The 16,992-nt window shown below is 65.0% G+C and overlaps 1 protein-coding gene across 1 annotated transcript; it reads right to left on the bottom strand.

Moving 5' to 3' along the window:
- Positions 1 to 971: 971 nt before the first annotated feature.
- On the bottom strand, positions 972 to 14,670 carry KLHL30 (kelch like family member 30). Its single transcript, XM_043878070.1, has 8 exons — positions 14,562 to 14,670; positions 11,988 to 12,804; positions 9,808 to 9,946; positions 7,880 to 7,966; positions 7,202 to 7,357; positions 5,393 to 5,581; positions 4,294 to 4,439; positions 972 to 3,065 (listed from the first exon to the last, which is right to left on the bottom strand). The coding sequence occupies exons 2-8, from the start codon at positions 12,759 to 12,761 to the stop codon at positions 2,814 to 2,816; spliced, it is 1,743 nt and encodes a 580-aa protein (XP_043734005.1). The 5' UTR covers positions 12,762 to 12,804; positions 14,562 to 14,670; the 3' UTR covers positions 972 to 2,813.
- Between the last annotated feature and the right edge of the window lie 2,322 nt (positions 14,671 to 16,992).

Raw genomic sequence — 16,992 nt, 5'->3', positions numbered from 1 at the left:
ACTCTCTGGAGGTGATGACACGGCCCAGCCCCAGGGCGGGAGCGTGCAGAGGGCTGGGGCCTCCAGGTGGGGCTCCCTGCGTGCTTCTGGGGGGATCACAGCTCCACAAGAGCCCCCACAGAGGGGAGGAGAGCTCAGCAAAGTGTCGCAGAGGCCAAGGACCCCCCACCACGGGGCTCTGGGGGCCCCACGTGCCCCTCCCCGGCAGCAGTGTCCTGTGGGTGCAGAAAGGGGGGCAGTGTCTGCGGGCAAGGTAATGGGTCCCAGGGCTGAGGCGCTGGAGTGGCTGCAGGCAGGGGCCGGGCAGCGTCCGGGGGGTGGCCCCCCAGCCCTGCGCCTTCAGGCCTGGCAGAAATCCAAGCCTCATTCCTGGGCCCTCAGGTCACGGCCTTGGCCCTGGCTTCCCAGCAGCCTGATGCAGCCAAGCCGTTCCCACTCGCGTCTCTTCCTGCAGAGGAAGGACCTCTGCCGATGAAGTCATGGGAAGCCCAGCTCCCTCTGCCCCCAGAACCGCGGGAGCCTCAGCAGCCTGTGGAGTGGCCTCTGGTGGGGGAAGGGACCGGCAGGCAGGCAGGCCGCCTTTGCCGTCTGCCCGACATCACCCCACCCTCAAATCATGTGGTTGCCCCCACTGTGCAGATGTGGAAACTGAGGCTAAGCCTTGGGTTGGCCCGAGGTCATGGAGCCCCCAGGTGCCCTCTCCCTCCCCAGCTCCCTTTCTGGGCTCTGCCTCTGCTCTGCAAGGCCCTGGAGGCAGAGGACTGGCGACGGCCCCCCAGCCGTTGGTGGTCCGGGGAGCCCCCCCGAGCTCCCCGCTGAGTCGCCTTAGCCTGCCCCCACCTCAGACGCAGCCCCCTGTCAAGTTCTCCCATCACTCAACTTGAGGGGCCAGATCCAGGCGCCCTGAATAGCGGCAGCTCGGGCCCCCCAAAGTGGAGGGCGGGCGGAGCAGAAATCAGGCCTTCCCCTAGGACATTTTCAACTATGCGTGTTTGATCAGAAAAAAAAAGTCCAGTGTGACATGCTGAGTCTTTGAAATAGCACCTTCGATCAGCGTCTAAAAAATATTCCAGGTGATTTTCTTACAGAAAGCGGCAAGGATCCCAGAGACCTCCGTCCTCGGTTTCAGCCACCCCGTTCACCATCTGACTGACTAGGCGTCCTGAGGGCTGTGGTTTGTGTTCCTTTGGGAGCAGACCCTCAGCACGCCCCGCTCTGTCTGGGTCCTGGGACCCACTCAGGTCTCTCAGAAGAGATGGGCAGGAAGAGTCAGTCTGGGAGCAAAGTGGCCCTGGGTCTATGGGAGCCAGAGGGACCCAGGATCCGATCCTCAGAACCAGCAACGTCAGGGGGCCCTGCGGTCCCCAAGGGATTCTTGGAGGAGCCCACAGGCTGGCCCCCGAGAGGAAAGCCAGGTCCGGAGGATGACGGGAGCTGCTTGAGGGCTCGGCGGGTCAGCGCCGGGGATGGAGCCAGGCTGGGCGCCCCCACGGAGCCTGTGTCGAGGCGGGAGGGCCTGGTGAGGGGCCTCCATCGTCCCCGTGGCCACCGACGCGGTGCCTCGTTCAGGACGGGTGAGGAGGGGCAGGGGCCCGAACCTGCCCTGTGAGGGGCCCTAGTGCGTCTTGGGGGACTCTGGGCAGTCCACGTGCTGGGCCTCCTTGCCCAGCAGGCCGCCTGAGGGCAAGTCACTGGAGCACCCAGGAGCTATCCCCAGAAGTCCCTGCAGGACACCAGCCCTGCAGGCTCCCCTCTGGGGACCTTCCTTCTGACGCAGCGCCTTCGTTTAGGTGCTGGTAGTAAAGAACCTGCCTGCCAACACAGAAGACGTAGGAGACGAGGGTTCAATCCCTGGGTCGGGGAAGATCCCCTGGAAGAGGAGATGGCAACCCACTCCAGTATTCTTGCCTGGAGGAGCCCATGGACAGAGGAGCCTGGTGGGCTACAGTCCATAGCGTCGCAAAGAGTCGGACACAACTTAAGCAATTTAGCACATACCCCAAGAAAAGGGGAAGCCCTGGCCCTTCCTGCTCCCCTCTCTGGGCAGCCTTGCCGCCCTCTCTGCCCCCAGCCCGCCCCCCACCCCCGGCAAGCGGAAAGACTCTCTATCACAGCCCCTACCCCTCACCTCCTTCTTTGTTTCTGTGGGTGCTGCCCTTCAGGGGGGCTGACCCAGAAGGAGCTGGACCTCCTATTTCCCCAGAAGCAGCCTTTGGAAACCAGGTGCCAGTGTAAGCCTGGGGGCTGGGAGACCCCTCCCGAGCCAGCCCCGTGTGCCTGAGAGCAGAGAGGGTGGGCGGCCAGCGGGGTCACACAGCTGTGAGGTAGAAGCAGGCCCACTACGGCGGGCGCTGACCCCACCTTGGGGTGCTTCGCTCGGTGCCACCCACCCTCTGCAGCCCTGGCTTCCCGGGCCCCCGTGGTCACCCCCATCTGTGTGGCTCCCTCTGACCGCCACCCATGGGACACATGGCCCAGAGCGGCTGGTCCTCAGACAGATCACGAGTTCTCACGCTGCTCCCCAGGGCCCGGCTCCCTGCTCTGAGGTCTCAGACGCCCCACGGCAGGCGCGCAGCTTCTCCCATCCTTCCAGGCGTCCAGAGGCCCAGCCCTTGCTGCTGGTCAGCTCTGAGCTTGGAGTGGTCTTGCCGCAGAGACGAAGACTCTGTCCCCTGTCGTCCCCGATGGCCGGAGCCCAGCCTGGACCCAGAGGGGCCGGTGATGCTGAGCCGTCAGACAAACCAGAGTGAAAGGGGGCCCGTCCCCCGGGGTGGGGGCTCCGCCAGCCCGCTCCAGGGGGGCTGCAGGGCGGCTCAGGGCTCCGGGGCAGGCCCGAAGGGCTGGGTCCACTTGGAGACGTCCAGGAAGACGGCGGACGCCCCGTGGTATAGCCAGAGGCGGGGCATGGCGCCGAGGCGGACCCAGGCGTCCCGGCGGCGGTCGTAGGCCTCCATCTCCACGTGGTAGTCCCCAGCCATGCCCTGCCAGCGGCCGCCCGTGGCGTAGAGCGCGTCCCCCAGCGGCACCAGAGCCCCGTTCTCGTGCAGGCTGTGCAAGGGCTGCACCTGCGGATGGTCTGCCCTCAGCGCCCCGCGGCCTCACGGTGAGGGGCACCCCACCCCACCCCCATCCAGGGTGCCCCCCACCTGCCTCCTGGGACCTCAGCCCCGCCCCCAGCTGCCCCCGGGGGACCCCTGCGACTTTCCCTTGCGGGGGAGACCCCGCTGCTCCGGGGATAACGTTCCCAGCCATCCCTTGCTCTCCGAGTTTGCCCATATCTGAGCCGAGAGGGTCAAGGGGGACCTGGGCCTCGCTCCCGGGGTGCAGGCTGGGCCTCTGACTGTCTCTCTCTCGAGGATGTGGTGTGGCTTCCACCCTGACAGATGCCCTGGGGGACTCAGCGCTGTGCCCTCGCCTCGGCCTGGGGCCTCGGGGGTACCCTGGCTGGGGGCTGTGGGCTGAGGGCTCACGGCTTTCCCCAGGCCAGGGAGAGAGGTGTGTTCCCTTCCGGAAGAGCCGGGGAGGGCAGGAAGGGGGAGGCCACCCAGGTGGAGCCGGGAACGGGCGGCAGACCTCCAGGCCTGCGGAGGACAGGCCCCGGCCCAGGGCCGGGCGGTGGGCCGGGCCAGCCCTGGTGACGGGCCCAGGGGCAGAGCCTGGCAGGGCTGGCCTGCACCTGTCGTGCTGCTGGCATGGGGGCCTCCGGTCAGCTGGGCGCTGACGCCAGGGGACAGCTGCGGTCAGCGGATCACAGAGCCCCCGCTGTTGCGCGGCTGGCCTGGCTAGCAGAGGCCACCGCGGGCTCTGGGCACTGTCCCTCCTCCTTCTCGGGAAGACATGCGGAGGAAGGCCAGGGCTCTGGTGCCTCCACGAGCCCCCGCCCCCTGCCCTGGGGTGATGGAGGAGGGAGCAGTAGCAGGAATGGGGGTGGGGTGGGGGGCCAAGGGCTGGCTCCTTGCCCCTGAAACAGCTCAAGAAGCCCCCTCCCTGGCTTGATCACCCCCTGGGGTGGGGGAGTCTCTCCCTCGCGGGCCTGGCTGGCACCAGCAAGGAGGAGTTCTCTCTGAGTCCACCGGCCCCTGAGCGCCCCTGGCCGAGCCTGGTTTTGCCCCCTGAGGAGGAGGACAGGTTTCTCCATGTGATGGGGACAGAGCATCCACAGTGACCAGCGGCCCCAGGTCCTCGGGAGGGGGCCCCTCTGGGCCCTTGCGTCCCCAGGCCTCATCCCCTGCCCCCTGCCCCAGCGGGGACCACAGCCCAGGCCTGCTCTCTCCGGGGGCAGGAGAGGCTCACCTTCTGCCACAGGTTGGCCCCGGGGTCGTACACGTAGACTTTCTTGGTGTTGTCCCCCACCAGGTAGAGCGCCCCGTGCAGCGCGGCGCAGCGTGGAGAGGACAGGTACTTGGGGAGGAAGGGCGAGGCGATCACGCTCCAGGCGTCTGCGGACACACGCCCGCCCCCATCACCAGGGAGGCCGTCCCTGGGCCTCCCGGCCGTGCAGCTGGGGGCGCCCCGCTTTGGGGGGCAGGGTCCCCGGGGGGCCTCATCCTCGGGTCCTCAGGAGGGGCTGCGAGGTGTCCAGAGGCCGTGGCCTGAGTGGGCACCCCAGGCCTCTGCCTCCATCCTGCTGGCCCCTTGGTCCAGTACCCGGGGCCCCCACCTGACCCTGGGCCTGGTCTGCCTCCTGTGGGATCCTCAGCCCCACCATCCAGAGGATGGACCAGAGGGGCTGCCCTGAGGGAGAGAGAGAGCTGGCTCCTTCCCCCTGAAACAGCTCAAGAATCCCCCCTCCCTGGCTTGATCACCCCAGGGGCGGGGGACTCACTCCCTCTCAACTCACTCCCTCTTGGGCCTGGCCCATGCCAGGAAGGAGGTGCCTTGTGCAAGCCCTGTATCCTTAGGCTGGGGCCCAAACCCGGACCCGGCCCTAGAGCCCAAGCTGGTGCCCGCTGGGCTTCAGGGGTCCAGGCCTGCTGCCCCTCCCCACGAGGCCGGTTCCAGGCAGATCCAGCAGCCAGACAGGTTTAGGACCCGGGGTGGGGCTTCCTGGTCCCCTGTCCCCACGCCTCTAGACTGTGGGGGGCTGTGGCTCCGTGCTGGTGACCCCTGTGGGCCCCTGCCTTCCTCCACTGCCCCATCCATCGCTGGGGAGGCCGTGGCCCTTTGTAAGAGGCCTGCGACTGCCCGCTCCCTGACACCCCCTGGCCACACCTATCCCCGGGGTCCCCACCCCTCCAGTCGCCAAGACAGGTCATGGCGTGCCTGCCCCCTGGGTCCCTCCAGCGCCCCGCCCCCTGGGTCCCACCTGTGCCCCGCCCCCTGGGTCCCGCCAGCGCCCCGCCCCTGGGTCCCTCCAGCGCCCCGCCCCCTGGGCCCCGCGGCCGCCCCCCACCTGTGACCGGGTTGTAGCACTGCAGAGCCAGGGCGTTGTACTTGCAGGCGCTGGAGCCCACCAGGTAGAGCCGGCCCCCGCAGCCGGCCGCCGAGAAGTTGCTGACGTACTTGAGGGCCGGGCGGATGGGCGTCCAGGTGTCCGTGAAGGGGTCATAGCTCTCCACCTCTACCACGTCCAGAGTGGTGCCTGCCGGGCCAACGGGTGGGGTCAGGGCTGCCGGGGGCTAGGACGAGGGAAGGTTCCTGGAAACGCAGGGTCTGAGGCTCTGCGGAGGCTGCAGGGCCGCCCTGGGTGCCTAGGCGGGCAAGGGCAGGGGGAGGTGGGCACAGCCTGGAGAGGCGGGCGTGTGTGCGCGCGGTCTGTGGCTTCAGTCCTGCCCGACTCTTTGTGACTCCACGGACTGCAGCCCGCCAGGCTCCCCTGTTCATGGGGTTTTCCAGGCAAGAATACTTAAGCGAGTCGCCATGTCCTCCTCCAGGGGATCTTTCCAACACAGGGATCGAACCTGCATCTCTTGCCTTGCAGGCGGATTCTTTGTCCACTGAGTCACATGAGAAGCCCTGAGACGCAGGCAACGTGACCCATTTTAGAGAGAGGGGAGCAGAGCTCCGAGAGAGGAGGGTGTCTGCCCAAGGCCACTCGCCTAGAAGTGGCATGGGAGTGGGCTCCTGGACCAGGGATGCCCGACTCCAGAGCAGGTGATGGGGCCTCCCTGTGAGGCCCAGCCACTCTGAGCCCTTCAGAGCCCAGGGTGCCTGGAGAGGTGCCCATGGGGGTCCCGGAAGGCCGCCAGCCCCAGGCCCTTCACATGGTGGAGGCCCTTCCTGGGATGGAGAAAGTCATTCTTGGGGGACTTTTAGGCAGCCCCTCACCCAGCCCTTCCCAGATGGCGCTAGTGGAAAAGAACCCGCCTGCCAATGCAGGAGACGTAAGAGATGTGGGCTCGATCCCTGGGTCGGGAAGATCCCCTTGAGGAGGGCATGGCAACCCACTCCAGCTTTCTTGCCTGGAGGATCCCATGGACAGAGGAGCCTGGCGGGCTACAGTCCATGGGGTCACAGAGAGTCAGACATGACTGAGCGACTTAGCACACACGCACGTTCCCGGCCCTGGACAGCCTGGATGTGATGGTGACGCAGAGCTGTGGTGGGTGGGCGCCCACCTGGAGCCCACCTCAGTCTCTGAGAGCCCGGGGCCCCAAGCTGCCTTGTACCACTGTGCGAGCCCTCTGTCCTCGGGTGGGGAACATGGCAGCCACTGAGGGAAAGGGGGTCCCCGGGACAGGTGGGGCTCCGGGGATGTCCCTAGGGCCAGCTGTCACCTCCAGAGGCCATGGGACACTCTTGCTCAGCCACCCAGTGCGTCTCTCACTATTCATCTAACCATCAGCATCCCCGGGACGACTCCTCGCTGCACCTCTGGGGTGCGGGGGGAATACTGCAGGCCCTGAGCTCAGGCTGGGTGTGTGGGGGGCCAGGTGACAGCAAAAGGATGCCCCATGTGTCCCCTCACCCCAGGGGTGTCACCGAGGAGGTGACCCCAAGCTGAGGGCTGAACCCTGGGTCCTGGGATGAGCGTGGCCAGCCCCACCGGCAGCTGAGGCCCCCGCTCCTCACGGGGTTGGCGGACTGACTCCTTGCCCTGTTCTCTGCGTCCCAGAGAACATGGAAGCAGCCTGGAGCTGGGCCCCGAGACTCCTGCCTGAGTCGCACCCCAGGATGCGGCGGGTGGGGTGGGGGTGGGGTGGGGTGTGAGGGGCCCAGGTGTTGGGGGCGGGGGGCAGGCGGGGCGTGGGAGGGGCCTTACCTCCGACCGCGTAGATCTCCCCGTTGAGCGCGGCGCTGGCGTGGTTGGTGCGGGCCTTCAGCATGGGTGCCACCGGCCTCCAGGCGGCCTCCTTCAGGGGGAAGCACCAGGCCTCCGTCGTGGACCACGCGTCCGTCCTGGAGCCCCGAGAGCCCCCTGCAGGAGAGGCTGTGTCCATTTGGGCGCCCACCGGCCTGGGGCCTCTGGGCGGGCGGGGGCTGAGCACCAGGGCTCCCACCCCCTCCCCGGTGCCAGGCCTCTGTCCTGCCAGACGCTGGGCGGGGGGGGCGGGGGAGGGTGACCGCAGTGGCACGGTCTAGCCCTGTGACCTGCAGAGACCCCTCCACACCCCATAAACAAGCGGGACAAGGTCTCAAGCCCCCATCAGCGGAAGCTTTTTTCTCAACCAAACCTCCCGAGGACCCCCCCAACTTCTAAGATATAAGAGCAGAGGGACAACCCCCTCCTTCACACGCTTCCTCCTGGGGAGACCCTGGGTGCAGGACAGAGCCCATGACACTGCCCCGTGCCCGCTTGTGGACCCATGGACTTGACATTTCCTTGTCTCCGTAGGATGAAAAGGTCTGCAAGAGTCTTGACCAAATGGTCAGCGATCCGGGCATGGCATTCAGGGGTCAGCTCAGCACGGGGCTCAGGACAGGGGCCCCGCCCGCCCACCTGTCACGTAGACGTCGTTGTTGAGCGCCGCCAGCGAGAAGCCCCACTTGTGATGGTCGGGGAAGTCTGGGAGGGCCATCCACCTCTCTGGCGGAAGACGGGGGGCAGTGTCAGGGTGGCTGGGCTCACTGTGGGGCCCCCCTTCCTGCTCAGTACCTCTTCTGCTTGAGGGGGGCAGAAATGTCCCCTCACTGATGGGGGCAGAGGCTGGACTCAGCTAGGCACAGAGGTGGGGGGCAGCACCCAGTGGGGTGGGTTCAAGGTGGCCCCAGGCGCCCCTATGCCCCAGGCTTGGCTCCAGGGGGTACCTGGCTCCCCCCGCTGCCCTCAGAGCCTGGCACCCTGGGTGTGCGGAGGAGGGGTCCAGGCTCCAAGGGGCTGGCTGTCACCCTGACCCTGCAGCCAATCCCACTGACCCCGCTGGACTTTTTGGCCCTGAGTCAGGTCTCATCCCAATCAGATGGAGGAGGGGTTAAGGGCTGGCTGATCGCCAGTCACAGATGGGTCATAACACAAGCATCTTCACTTGCTTCTCATCCCGAGCACCTTCTGGGCCCATGGGCAGCGGGGAGGGGCAAGATGCGGCCGTGCAGCTGGCAGAGTGGGTCCCAATCCCTGCTCCCCTGCCCCAGTGCCGTGGCCTCGGACAAACCCCAGCCTCAGTTTCCTCATCTGTAGAATGGGGCTAACTTCTCTCCCAGTGGGTGGGGACTACAGGAGATGCGTCTGTCACACGGCAGCTGCCCAGCTGATGGGGGCTGTAAGAACGATTTTCCCTAAGATGAGGCACAGAGTAACGTGCCCACATTACTGCACGAAGCAGTAATGGATCTGCCTCCATGAAGCTACAAGATCAAGAGATGACTTTGAAAAAAAACAGAATGAGCAATAAAAATGTTTAGTACTCTCTATGGACACATTTTGGGTGCTTGTGGAAGGCTATGGGAGAGACCGGGCCTCTGGGATGTCCCCGGGAGGACTCCTGTTTACTATTTACAGCCGTATGGGGGTTTTCAGGACATGTGGAACCCCCTCTGGGCAGGGACTCCATGTCCCCCTGACTCACGTCTGTGTCACCCCAGGATGGGGATTGCCCAGCGGTCACCAGGCCTTGGCCTGCCAGCGGCCCTGCTGCCCCACCCCCCGCCAGGGTCTCAGGGACAGCTGCTCCCAGCTCATCTGTTGACGTCAGCCCCCAAATTCCCCCCGTCAGCCCCTGACCTGGGACAGCCGGCCCCTGGCTTCCTGGAGCCTGCCAGTCGCTGACGCCATGGGGTGGTGGCCCCCTGCCCGGTGGCCCCAGGATGGCGGCCAGCAAACTGCTGATTTCCAAAGAACTTCCCCGGGCTGGTGTGGCGCCCACCCCAATCCTGAGCCTGGCTGCCCTCTCACCCTCCTTTCTGGTGGAGGGGGACCTGTGAAGGGGCTCCCGGGCAGGAGAGGCAGGCCTGCCCCCCACCCACCCACTGACTCCTCATCACAAAGGCCATTTCACAGATGAGGAAACTGAGGCTCAAGGAGGCGAAGTGACCTGCTCAAAGACTGGAATCGGGACCCCACTGGGCCGACCCAGATCCTGGGCTGTCATACCCCAGGCTGTCTGCACCCCAAGTTCCCTGTGCTCCACCAGGACTGAGAACCCGTTAGGCACACAGAGCAAGACTGCTAAGGGGAAGCAGCTGCCAGCTGTCCCTCCCGCCCGGGCCAGTGGCCACTTTCCCACACCGGGCAGTCTGGGCGGGGGCCACTTTCCCCAGGTCCCAGTGTGTAGAACCCCAGAGTTAGGGCTGCGGCTGGAGGCAGAGGGGTCTGCCGTGCCCCCCACAGTCTGCCTCCCTCCCCTGCTGGGGCCCAGGCTCCTCTGCAACCCCCCACCTCAAGGACAGAGGACCCCCTGTGCCAGGGCTGTGGGCCCCGCGGGTACTCACTGGCCTTGGTGTGGTAGAAGGCGAAGTTCCCGGCCTGGGGGGCGAGCTCCTCGGCTCCCTCCTCCTCCTCCTCCTCCAGTGCCCGCCCGCCCACCACCACCAGGACCTCCTCCAGCTTCTGCGGGAGGGCCAGCAGTGCCTGCGGGGCCAGGGGGCTGGGGTCAGTGGCAGGCCCTGTCCTCGGGCAGAGGGGCCTGGGCGCCGGCAGGCCTCCACGGTATTTTCGGAGGCTGGCCGTGGCCTGGGCATTTGGGAGCCGCTGTGGGTCCACAGTGTGGCCCTGCATCAGTGCACAAGTGTGGGGTGGGGAGAGCTGCAGTGTGTATGTGCCTGTGTGTGCTTGTGCACACGTGTGGAGTGGGGTGAGTTGCAGTGTGTGCATGCCTGTGTGTGCTTGTCCACACGTGTGGAGTGGGGCGAGTTGCAGCGTGTGCATGCCTGTGTGTGCTTGTCCACACGTGTGGAGTGGGGCGAGTTGCAGCGTGTGCATGTCCATGTGTGCTTGTGCACACATGTGATGGGGTGAGCTGCAGTGTGTGTGCCTGTGTGTGCTTGTCCACACGTGTGGAGTGGGGTGAGTTGCAGTGTGTGCATGCCTGTGTGTGCTTGTCCACACGTGTGGAGTGGGGCGAGTTGCAGCGTGTGCATGTCCATGTGTGCTTGTGCACACATGTGATGGGGTGAGCTGCAGTGTGTGTGCCTGTGTGTGCTTGTCCACACGTGTGGAGTGGGGTGAGTTGCAGCGTGTGCATGCCTGTGTGTGCTTGTCCACACGTGTGGAGTGGGGCGAGTTGCAGCGTGTGCATGTCCATGTGTGCTTGTGCACACGTGTGATGGGGTGAGCTGCAGTGTGTGTGCCTGTGTGTGCTTGTACACACGTGCGGTAGGGTGAGCATCAGTGTGTGTGTGCCTGTGTGTGCTTGTACACACGTGTAGTGTCAGCGTCAGTGTGTGTGTGCCTGTGTGTGCTTGTACACACGTGTGGTAGGGTGAGCATCAGTGTGTGCGTCCCTGTGTGTGCTTGTGCATGAGTGTGCATGCATACCCGTCCACATGCCATGGCCACCGTGGGCCGGTGAAGGCAAGTGCTCAGAACCTGGAAAGGTGGGAGCCGGGTCCTTGTGGGCCTGAGCGTGAGGCCTGCTCCCTCCCAGCCGCTCCCCAGTTCCCGCCCCGCCGTGCAGAGGTGTTTCTGCACCACCTTTGGAACCAAGCCCCAGACCCTGTCCCCAGCCCCCCAGGTAGGCTCCCCTCCCCGAGGAGCCCAGCTCCCCTGTGCCAGCTGGGGTGGCCACCTGGGACGGCCCTGGGTGGCAGGAAATGCTGGAGTATTTCTCGCTGGGGGCGAGCTCCCTGGATCCCAGAGTCCCACTGCCTCTCTGGCCCGCCCTCCAAAGTCCAGACCCCCCACCTGCAGCACCTACAGGGTCACCACCTCGTGGGCGGGTGGCCAGCGGCTGCACCCTGTCCCTGGCAGGCCAGTGGTGCCTGGCCGTGGAGTGGCCAGTATTTGCCACCACACACCCCACCGCTGGCCTGAGCCATGTCTCTGTTCCCAGAGTTGGCTCCTAAGAGGTCCTTCTGAGCAAGGCCCGGAGCCGGCTGCCTGGGAGCAGACAGACTTCAGCTCCTTGCCTCAGTCACAGCCTGGCCTGTCACTTCATTAAGGACCTGCCCTCTCACCAGGCCTACCGCCAGCCCAGATAGGAAATTGCACCCCATAAACGCTTGAGCAGCTTCCTAAGGGCAGGTGGTGGCTGGCTGCCATGCCTGTCTGTGCTCCTCGCCTCTTCTTCCTGGCTTATTTCCCCCTGACGGGCTCCTATCTTTCCTCTAAAGCCCAGCTCAGATGCTGCCTCCTCCAGGAAGCTCTCCCTGGCTGCCTGCCCCTCAGAGGACACCCAAAGTCCAGCACTGGCCTTTCTCATGCTGCTTGGGTGTGTTTCCAGGGGATTTCCCTGCCACGCTGTGGGCTGGGGATGACCACTTCTGGGTCGCCTCTCCTCACAGGCAGGAAGTAGCACACACAGGGGCGCAGTATATACTTAGGAGGTGAACCGACCCCAGGGAGGTGGAGTTGCAGGCTGGGGACACACCTTGGGGGTGCCCACTTCATCCTGTCTGTCCCCATGCAGGTGGGGTCTCGGGGCTCCTCTCCCTGCTCCCCGCCTGTCACTCACCCCCTCGTGGCCCTGGGCCAGGGCCTCCCGACAGGCCTCCGACTCCCGGATCAGCGGCTCTGAGGCCAGCAGCTGCTGCACATGGGGCCTGGGCACGGCGTCCAGGTGCACCAGGCCGAGCAGCTCGGGCAGGTGGGTGGCCCGGACCTGGGGGTCGTGGCGTACCCAGCGCAGCAGGGCCTCCAGCCGGCTCTGCTCTGGCTGCACCTGCAGCAGGTCGCCGGCCAGGCAGGCAGCCAGCCGCTCCTGGGACAGCTGCAGGAACTCGTCCTCCCGGGCCACGGCCTCGAAGTTCTCCCGCAGGAAGGCCCAGGCCTTGGCGGCCACGCCCAGCAGCCCCTGCTGTTCCCCAAACTCGCAGATGCCCAGGCAGTTGGTGGCATCGAGCTGCTGCTGCAGGTAGCGGCCGCAGACCTTCTGCACGGCGGGGAAGTGCAGACGCGCGGCCGTGCGGGTCAGCGCCTCCACGTTGCCCTGGGTGACGGTCAGCCGGCCCGTGTACACGAAGTCCACCAGCTGAGCCACCACGGCGGGCTCCACGTCCCGCAGCTCCACGCGTGCCGAGCAGCTCTCCGCGAAGTCGCCGGCGAACATGGCATGGAAGTAAGGGCTGCTCAGAGCCAGGAGCCCGCGGTGGCAGGGCAGCTCCCGGCCGCCCACCAGCAGCGTGACATCCACCAGCTTAGGCTGTGAGCGCAGCCGCTGCAGGCCGTCCAGCACGTCCTGGGCGTGCGAGGGCAGGTGGAAGTCCAGGTTGTCCACGTTCCGCACCATGACCGTGAGGCTCACCTACTCAAGGGCGTCTGCGTGGGGGCTCCTGGGGAGAGGAGCCAGCAGGGTCAGCCAGGGGGACCGTCTCGTCGGCCCGAGTCGCCTGTCAGGCTGACGTCGGTCCGAGCATCAACCACGTGTGAAGCGCTTCACCCAGCCTCTCACCTAAGCCAGCCCCGAGGCCCTGGGAGGTGGAGGCGCTGTCTTTCCCAGGTGAGGTGGTTGAGGCTTAGAGAGGCTAGGCAGTTGGGGCAGGACGCGCCAGCAAGAGAACCAAGCCTCAGCCCCTCTCCACACCACTGGACTGTGCGGAACAGGCCCCCTGGAGCACGGGGACCCCTGCCACCCCCAAACCCTCCTAGTGGCCTCCTCTATCCCCACATCCCCCCTTGCTGGGAAGGGCATCTGCCTTTGAATAGTTTCAGCCCCGTGGGTCCTTACTGGCCCGTGGTTACGGGGAACCTCGGTTGCCATGACCTTGCTGGGTGACCTTGAGTGAGCCATGCCCCTCTCTGGTCCCAGCCTCATCATCTGCAGACTGAGGCTGGAGGTGAAAGGGCTGGGCCATCAGCCGTGCCCTCCCGGTGCCCCCCACGGACCAGGCCATCCTGGACTTTGCACAAACACCAGCCCTCACGGGAACCCCACCAGCCAGTTGCTGTTTACGTCCCTTTAAAGGTGAGGAAACAGAGGCAAAAAGAGGCTCAAGTCCCTTATCCAAGACCACACAGCTCGGGGGTCCCGGGTCCCTGGACCCCCCCCGTTACATGTTGCTGGACGGTAGGTTGGTAAAGAAAGACAAGCAACCAAAAGAGAGCAATCTCAGTTCGAATCGCCTGATCCAGAAAATGCACTTCTGGGCTAATTTAATTAAGCGCACATTTCCTTACTATCTTCTGATATTTTTGCCCTAAGAAAACCGCCCCAGAGAAAAGAAAGTTCTGTGCAGCTGTTCTTCCCCCAAGTGACCACACAGCAAGAAGCTGCACCCTGAGACACCGCGGGTCCACCAGGGGGCGCCTTAGCAGCCAACAAAACGAAGGCCAGTGCAAAATGCCGGATCCACCCAGTGCCATCGAAACGACAAAGCCCCATAAGGAGAGCTTGCACTGTGGCCGCCCCAGGGCAGCTGTGCTGGTGGTGGGAGCTTGAGGCACACAGAGAACCCACCCAGAGGCCCAAGAACCTGCCTGGGCTCCGCTGGGTCAGGACGGGTCCGGGGCCCTGGTGGGCGTCCAGCCTGCCTCACCCTCTCCCCACAAAGCCCTCTGGCTGGAAGGAAGGCAGCGTGTCCCTCCCAGGGGAGCGCAGGAGATTAGTCAGGCTGCCCCCGCCCCAGGCAGCCGGGGGCCAGCGGACAGGGGCACCTGGCACCTTCCCGGGGAGCCTCAGGTCATCTGCTGACACCTGCCACCCTGCAGACCTCGCCACCAAGCATTCCTGGGGGCTCAGAGCTCCCCACCCAGTGCCTGCCAGGCCGGGAGTGAGGAGGGCAGAGCGGTCAGGACAACAAAGGGCCTCAATCCAGCTCTGGCCTGGGCTGGACACCGCGGCCCTGGCTGCAGGCAGAGGTGTGATTCAGCCTTCCCCCCGCTTCTCCAGAAGGGCCTGGAGGGGAGCAGGCCCGCTGAGCCCCCACCCCCATCCCCCAGGGCTGGGTCTAGGCCGTGTGCAGGTCTCTCTGCACAGCACCCAGGACTGGGATCGCCAGACCCACTGGGCTGTCCACTAGAAGCCCCTCTCCCCTGCTGGTCCCAGCCCCGGTCCTCCGCTCCCTCTTCCGGCTGCCCCCCCTCATCCTACCTCTCGGTGGGCACCAAGACCTCGTCTCAGAACGCAGGCTGGAGAACACGACTGCCCAGCTGGCCAAGGGGCATGGAGGACCTGCTGGGATATGACGGGGCCAGGCTGGACTGGGCTGGGCCGGGCTGGCAGCCACGTGGGGACAGAAGGGTATTTTTAGCCTCTGTCAGCAGCGGGTGGGGGGGTGGCCAGCAGGGGGAGGAGGGAGGAGAGAGGGGACAGCTCCTCTCTGAATGACCCTGCTGGCCGGGAGCCTCCTGTGACCCCTGGGCCAGGACAGACGGCAAGAAGCACCTGGGGAGCAGCACGTCTGGGCTTCCCCTCCCGGGGTGTGGGCCCCCTCACTTCTGTGTTTTCTCATTGGCAAGAGGGGCACAGTGAAGCCTGAGTTGAGGACTCAAGGGCCACACGGAGCCCCCAGTTCGGGGCCAGGGTGTCATGAGGACCCGGCATGTGTCAGCTTTCCTGTGGATATTGACAGGGGCGCACGTGGCCTCTTATTTTCCATCAAGTGGGAAAAAGTGACCATGGTGAGGAAATGGGGGTTGCTCAGCAAAGACTTTCAAAACCTGGGGTCCCTGGTGATGGGGAGTCCTGGTGGTGAAGGAGGGGCTCAGAGCGGCGCCTCCCAGGCTGGTGACAGGGGTGTGCAGTCCCGAGGCTCTGTCCGCTTGTATCGCGGCCTTGGCCTTGGGCCTGCCCTGCTGTCTTCATTAGTTGTGATGCCGAAGAAAGGCAAAAAATGGGATGGTCTAAAAATACAGCCGCAGAGGCTCGTGGCCTCCTGGGAGGCCTGGGTTCACAGTGTCACAGGGGAACTCCTGACATCTGGATCTCTGCAGGCCCTGGGGTCACAGGCCCTGACCGAGTTTGGGGTTGAGCCCAAGGACCTGCAGGGCATCTCTCATGCCAGGGGTCAGAGAGAAGTTCCCAGCCCCGGGCCTTCCAGGGAGGCCAGCTGGGGGCCTCTGCCTGTCAGCCCCTCTGTCTTGTACCCGCTTGGGCCTCACCAGCACAACCAGTTTCTAGGTGTGCTGGGACATGGAGGAGTCAGGTGGCCAAGGCTGACCAGCCTCCCAAAGCCCGCTGGGGACTGGCTGATGCTCTTACAGGGCAGAGAGGCCTGGGGGCACCAGGGTGATGGGCCCCACTCCTGGCAAGGTAAGGGAGTTCCCCAGGGTGTCTGGGTGTCAGGACAGCACGGCTTTGGGACAGCTGTCTCCTCCCGGGCACAGGACGGCTGGCCCGGCTTCCTGCTGGGGCGCTGGTTGTGAGCCGGCCCCAGTCTCTGCTCTCATGTGAGAGTGTGGTCATCACACGGACACTGCAGGGATCGCCTCCCCGACCACGTGTTCACCGGGCCTCCCACAAGCTGCTCACTCACAGGTGTCCTTAGTCCACACTTCCCTCCCCAGCGCAGCTCAGCCCAGTCCAGTCATAGCCAAGCCCAGTTCAGCCCAGTCATAGCCCAGCTCAGCTCAGCCCAGTCATAGCCCAGCTCAGCCCAGTCCAGTCATAGCCTAGCCCAGCTCAGCCCAGTCATAGCCCAGCTCAGCCCAGTCCAGTCATAGCCCAGCCCAGCTCAGCCCAGTCATAGCCCAGCTCAGCCCAGTCCAGTCCAGTCTTGTCCCAGTTCAGTCCAGCCCAGTCACATCCCAGTTCAGTCCAGCCCAGTCATATCCCAGTTTAGCCCAGCCCAGGCCAGCCCAGTCACATCCCAGTTCAGTCCAGCCCAGCCCAGTCATAGCTCAGTTTAGCCCAGTCACATCCCAGTTCAGTCCAGCCCAGTTCAGCCCAGTCCAGCCCAGTCATATCCCAGTTCAGTCCAGCCCAGGCCAGCCCAGTCATAGCCCAGCCCAGCCCAAGGTCCTGCCCCTTCCCCAGAGTCCCAGGGCTCCCCCTAGCCTTCCTTAGCATCAGCCTCACTCCTGGGGGCCTCAGGGATGTCTCCAGCTCTCGCCATGTCCAGGGCCACCCCAGAGAAGGCGTTGGAGGAGGAGCAGAGGCATTGCTTTTGCCTCCCGACCCCAGCCCCCACTTTGTTTGCGGGCAGAGCACAAAGGGTTAATGCACCCCTGACTTGGGCCACAGGAGACAGGGCAGGCAATGCTGACGCCAGGCCAGGGTCACAGGCAGCTCCCCCCACACCCCCTCCTTGTGTACAGTGCTGGGCGCCAAGAATGGACGCCCTACGGGGACCCAGCGCCTCGGATGACAGGTCAGTTTGGGAAACTCGAAACCAGGGGCTCAACAGATCCTCATCATCAGATTGCTCCCCAGTGGGGCAATTTTTAAAAATACGCTGCTTGTTTCTTTTTATGATGATAAAAATAACACATGTTCATGGTGGGAGATTTGGAAAACACAGAAAGACACAAAGCAGAAAACCGGTAGAAGACAATCCCTGTGAACATACCGGGTTAGAATGACC

Source organism: Cervus elaphus, chromosome 20 (assembly GCF_910594005.1).
Source record: "Cervus elaphus chromosome 20, mCerEla1.1, whole genome shotgun sequence".
In the NCBI taxonomy this organism is placed as follows: domain Eukaryota; kingdom Metazoa; phylum Chordata; class Mammalia; order Artiodactyla; family Cervidae; genus Cervus; species Cervus elaphus.
This window is presented reverse-complemented; position numbering and strand designations above follow the sequence as displayed.

Excerpts from the sequence above, each read along its gene's own strand:
- KLHL30 (XM_043878070.1), bottom strand. The coding sequence starts at position 12,761 with ATGGTGCGGAACGTGGACAACCTGGACTTCCACCTGCCCTCGCACGCC. Across the intron at positions 5,582-7,201 it reads GGAGATCTACGCGGTCGGAG|GCACCACTCTGGACGTGGTA; the intron begins GTAAGGCCCCTC and ends TTGGCCCGGCAG. Across the intron at positions 3,066-4,293 it reads GGGCCAACCTGTGGCAGAAG|GTGCAGCCCTTGCACAGCCT; the intron begins GTGAGCCTCTCC and ends GACCATCCGCAG.